Source organism: Cherax quadricarinatus, chromosome 50, assembly GCF_038502225.1.
Source record: "Cherax quadricarinatus isolate ZL_2023a chromosome 50, ASM3850222v1, whole genome shotgun sequence".
Lineage (NCBI taxonomy): Eukaryota > Metazoa > Arthropoda > Malacostraca > Decapoda > Parastacidae > Cherax > Cherax quadricarinatus.
In genome coordinates, this window is record NC_091341.1 from 25,358,568 (window position 1) to 25,364,567 (window position 6,000).

The 6,000-nt window shown below is 40.4% G+C and overlaps 1 protein-coding gene across 4 annotated transcripts in view; it reads right to left on the reverse strand.

The window, feature by feature from the left end:
- The window catches only part of LOC128695272 (protein tincar-like), a 382,958-nt gene that overhangs the window by 43,653 nt on the left and 333,305 nt on the right, over nucleotides 1–6,000 (reverse strand). For all 4 annotated transcript variants that reach the window (XR_011393371.1, XR_011393370.1, XR_011393369.1 and 1 more), the window contains exon 12: nucleotides 3,222–3,360. Coding sequence is in view for 1 of the 4 variants with exons in the window: in XM_070095591.1 (XP_069951692.1) it covers nucleotides 3,222–3,360 (139 nt within the window). In the remaining 3 variants the exon portion in view is untranslated. The remainder of the gene's footprint in view (nucleotides 1–3,221; nucleotides 3,361–6,000) is intronic.

Here is a 6,000-nt window from a genome sequence, read left to right on the forward strand (position 1 = left end):
TCATGCATGAAAGTATGCACACATGAGAGGAAGCATACAAAGATGGAGGCAGAATGCACTCATGCAAGCATACATGCACCACGCATACATGCACCACGCATACATGCACCACGCATACACGGATTTACTAATGCAAGTGTATGGTTTCAATGATTGTACAGCGGTTTCCATGGTAACACAGCAATTTCAGTTATTACGCAATAGTTACTAATGCAAAGTGATTTTTCACAGTTAAGACAATACTGTCTACAGTGACACAGTCACTGCTGACAGACAGGTTACTAAATGATGCAGTGCTACAATATCTAAATTGTGCACTGCTACTGATGCAGCTACTACTACTACAACTACTACTAGTACTACTTCTACTACTAGTACTACTATTACTACTACTACTACTGCTACTATTACTACTGCTACTATTACTACTGCTATTACTACTGCTATTACTACTGCTACTATTACTACTGCTACTATTACTACTGCTACTATTACTACTGCTACTATTACTACTGCTACTATTACTACTGCTACTATTACTACTGCTACTATTACTACTATTACTACTACAACTATGACTAACAGAACTGTTACTAGCAGGGCTATGTATTAGCGTAGGAAGTACTGAAGCTGGTACAGTCTTACTACTAAATACTACCCATAATACACGAGGTATTGTCTAGTGTATTTATAACACACATTTCTAGAACAAGACTACAATTTACATTTACACACAAATTAAGTTGTCGACTACTAGAAGTGCTAGTTATACAGCTCAAGCATTCTAGCAGAGTAATAACCAAAATATGTAGTTAAATTTTTCTAGTCTAAGAACGGGATAGAGTGTTCTAAGCACACTGATGCTGGCAGCTGTGTGGGACACATTGACATATGGAAATTATACCAGTGAAAGGCACTGTCATTACTAAAAACAGGTGTTGTGTGCCTAGTAGGGCGTGTGGAATACTAGGAAGGGGACGGATAGGCAGCAATAAATACGAAAGCATTACTCTGGAGTGGATGTATGGGGAGAGCATTATGACTGACAGCCACAGACAAGGACAGATTTGTATATCGTTTACGCTGTCCACTTGAAAGGTTGAACTAAATAAATAAAGATGAGATAACAAAGACTTTTAGTGCAGCATAAACACTCACAGCTACACACAAATACAACAGTGACCCAGAAAACAACAACAATAACCACATCACAACTACCAGGCGACCTACTGTCTGGGGGGGGGTTAGTGGTGGTGGTGGTGGTGATGGTGTGGTAGTGGTGATGGTGTGGTGATGGTGTGGTGGTGGTGGTGTGGTGGTGTGGTGGTGGTGTGGTGGTGGTGTGGTGGTGTTGTGGTGGTGGTGGTGTGGTGGTGGTGTGGTGGTGGGTGTGGGCGCTACTTACGGGCGGTGTTGTGGGTGGGGGCGGCACGGGGGCGGGGTCAGGGAGCGCGGGGGGCGGGGCTGGGAAGTCACCACCCACAGACACACACTCTGTCTCAGGAAGGCTGCCTTCTGCGCCGCCCACAGTAGCAGCAGCAGCAGCAGTAGCAGCAGCAGTAGTAGCAGTAGCTTCCTCATTCTGTTCTTCCTGTTAGGGGAGTTAGGGTCACTACGGGTGTGGCTAGCTAGTAGGTGTGTGTGTGTGTGTGTAGGCATGTGCATGGAAGCGAGAAGTGTGTGTGTGTGTGTGTGTCAGTGAGCTAAAGTCTGGATATACAGACATCCGTGTGTGACACTGCCATTTGCATCAAGTTGTGCCTCAACTACGCACACAGTCAAGCACCCACCACCAGTCACATGTTAAACCATCTACTCTACGCTACTTCTGGGCCTCGATACACACACGCACAAAACAAAAAATATTCTTAGTTTACTGGCAATTTGCAAACAGCTGCAGCACCTGGTAGATGTTGAGAGCCTGGCAGATGCAGCAGCAACTGAAACAGCCTTCTTGACTGACCCTGTTGACCTCAGCCAAGTTTCAAAAGGTGCCATGCTTGTTACACTGTCACACACTCACCAGTACTAGACTCAGATATACACCACCACAAAACGCAAGAATTATGTACTGATGCTCTTACTTAACTTGTTAATGCCAATAATTTATAACAAGTATTTTAGTCAATAAAACGAAGGAATTTCAATGTGTACTTACCAGCAGCCTTCAGAAAATTATTAAACATTATTTCAGCTGAGTTCCACTAATGTTACAAATGTTTACTGACTTCATAACAATACCTTAACTCTCTTTCAAAGTAACTTATAAATATATAAACTAACTTCCCAATGGCTAAAAAAACTAACATTCCATTAAATTCCAAGTATTTGTCATCATTTTAAAACTAATTTCTTTTCCGCTGAGTTTATTTGCAAGATTACTGAACTGGCCTTTTAATATTATATGAGCCAGCCATCTCTCTCGTTCTCCCTCTCTCTTTTCCAACTCTTTCCTCCTCTCTCTCTCTCTCTCTCTCTCTCTCTCTCTCTCCATCACAACACTCACTTGCCACAATATCCTCCTACCACCTCCCCCGCATCCTTCTCCCCAGATATTCCCTCATACTCTCCCCAGGTATCCTCCCACATCTCTCCTAATACTCTCGTCAGCTACCTAATACCCATTCCTCCCCACTGTTCCCTAACAGTAATCCCTACCTACGTGCCAGCCTTCCCTCAACAACAGTAAAAAAAATGGGGAGACGGGTAAGGTGTTTTTAGATTAGTTGGGATGTGCTGTACCTCCTTCCCTCCCTCCTTTCTCTCTCTCCTTCACTCTCCTTCACTCTCTCTCTCACTCTCTCACTCTCTCTCACTCTATTCACAGTCACTTAATTGAACGACAAACAAGACTTGAGGTCGTTCTCAGCCTATTACTGAAATAATTACCGAGATAATTGCATGGAGTGAGTAGATGATTATTATCTTAATTAATAATTAGATTAATTAAGCTGTGAGAAAGACCTTAATGAGACACCTATCTGTTGTGGTACCTACCTTCTGTGGTGCCTACCTTCTGTGGTGCCTACCTTCCGTGGTACCTACCTTCCGTGGTACCTACCTTCCGTGGTACCTACCTTCCGTGGTACCCACTTTCCACGGTACCTACTTTCCATGGTACCTACCTTCTCTGGTACCTACCTTCTGTGCTACCTACCTTCCATACTACCTACCTTGAGAGGTACCTACCCTGAGAGGCACCCGCCTAGAGAGGTACCTACCTTGTGTGAGAGTCTGCGAGTTGGTCCAGGGAAGGACACGTCACGCAGTCTGGCATAATCACCGTCACTGTCCGATGTCTCAGACTCTGAGAGGTTGTGCAGTACGTCAGGACACTGTCCCCGCCCGGAGTCTCGTTTCCTGCAGGCACGTCACACTTCTGTTACTCCCTGTTTATACTGTTAACAGACAGACAGACAGACAGACACACACACACACACACACACACACACACACACACACACACACACACACACACACACACACGGTATGTGTGTGTGTGTGTGTGTGTGTGTGTGTGTGTGTGTGTGTGTGTGTGTGTGTGTGTGCCCACCCTCACAGCGGCCTCCAACACCCACTCAATCAATAGTTACCACCCCACACTCTACCACCCCACCACCATCGCCACCATCACCACCATTCACCTACACCTCACAGCTATTATCTCCACAGTTATCAGCCATTAATGGTACCATAACAATAATAACCACCGTCTTTACTACGATTACTAGTGCTACCACTACTACTACTATTACTGCCATCTCCACCATTTGTCTTCACCATTACACTACCGTCCTTCACCATCACCACCATAACCATCTCTAACACCCCACTCCTCCTCCCTCTCCAACACATTGACACCTCCCTATATAACTCTGCGGATATCACAATCCACATTTAACTATAAAGATATCCTCGACCCTTGAAGCTGAATATGAATTACACCCTTCATATCTATAATATAACTCTGTTAGACACGTTATATCCACTAATGTCTATGTTAGACCCTTCATAGCTACGCTATAACTGTTACACCCTTCATAGCTACGATATAACTGTTACACCCTTCATAGCTACAATATAATTATGTTAGATTCCTCTGATATAAAGTATAATTTTGTTAGATCCTGTAGTTAATACATAAAAGCAATGAGATAGATACAGCAGGAGTCACTTCGTGCTGTGTAGCCACAAGACTACGTGAAACTCTACGGTCATCACAACCCACAGTTCACTACTAACCCACCAAGGTGGTTCAAAATTTACCTTTTTTGGCTCAGCGACTGATAGTATATGCTACTGTAATTGTATTTAGCATAAAATCATAAATTAGTGAATTAACTGAATAAATAAATCAGTGGAAGCAATATAAGAGGCCCGATTCTTTTCCCTGTTATCTTTAGGAGGGATCTGGGGGTCTATAGAAATACTTTCACTGAGAAAATTTGCATAATCAGACTGGGGAATAATGAAAAAAAAAAGACATCAATATTAACAAGTTTTCGATTAAAATTTTTGTTTACTGATCGAAAATTTACTGACCACACAGTTATTGTTAACTAATGATAACAAAATTTATATTTGAGTAATAATAATAATAATAATAATAAATATATTATATATATATATATATATTATATATATATATATATATATATATATATATATATATATATATATATATATATATATATATATATATATATAATGTGTGGTGTACCTACATTAATATATATAGATAGAAAGATACATTACATAACAATCTCATATTTCACACACAACAAAGTCATTACACAAAACTAATGGATTTCCCACCCCTCGTTTGTTTTACATTTACAGTGTCAATACATTAAAACGTTTTGCTCCCTTGTTACCATGGTAACACACCTTGTTACCATGGTAACACACCTTGTTACCATGGTAACACACCTTGTTACCATGGTAACACACCTTGTTACCATGGTAACACACCTTGTTACCATGGTAACACACCTTGTTACCATGGTAACACACCTTGTTACCATGGTAACACACCTTGTTACCATGGTAACACACCTTGTTACCATGGTAACACACCTTGTTACCATGGTAACACACCTTGTTACCATGGTAACACCATATACCATGATGACCTCACTCCTGCCACACAAGTATTACTGTTATATTTTGGTTTGTAATAGGGTGCTAGTAATTTGTAATGCATGTAAGCAGATGCAATTATACATTGCTTATGCTAATGTAATTATTCAGTCTGTGTAAATAGAAAACAAAGAATATATCTAATATGATTGATAGTCTAGTGTAAATTACATTGTCATGAAAATAATTTTCTACCTCGGGTATATTAGGAAAACAGCGATTATATTCACGTGATCAACAGATCAACTAACAGTATAGCTAGATAAACAGGTGCAACAGCAGCAATAACAAGACTAACACTGGAGTACATATTTATTGCCAGAACAGACACAGCAAGTGTGAGGAAGCGAACTTCAAGGTACCTATTTACTGCTAAGTGCAATGGGGAGGGTAGCAAGTGTTAGGAGACTTGCCCACACGTCTCATAATGACCAAAATTTGAAGCCAGGAACTACCAGCTCCTAGTCGACTACTGTCTATCTGTTTCTGTTTCTGTTTCTCTTCCGCTCCCCCATCCCTCTCTCTATCTCTTTCATTTGTTTCACTCCAGGTACACAAGAGTCAGGACCACCGCTGGTCCTTCCATGTTCCCGTCATAGTTTACAGTCTTCACATATATATATATTTTTTCACATCCACACTGACCAATTACATCCCTTTTCAGACTCAGAAATGTGTTACTCAAACCAGTTTCACTTTCCATTGGACCAAACTAATTCAATTTTGCTGGCAATATTTTGTTTATATATATATATATATATATATATATATATATATATATATATATATATATATATATGTATATATTATATATATAAATATATATATATATATATAAATATATATATATATATATATATA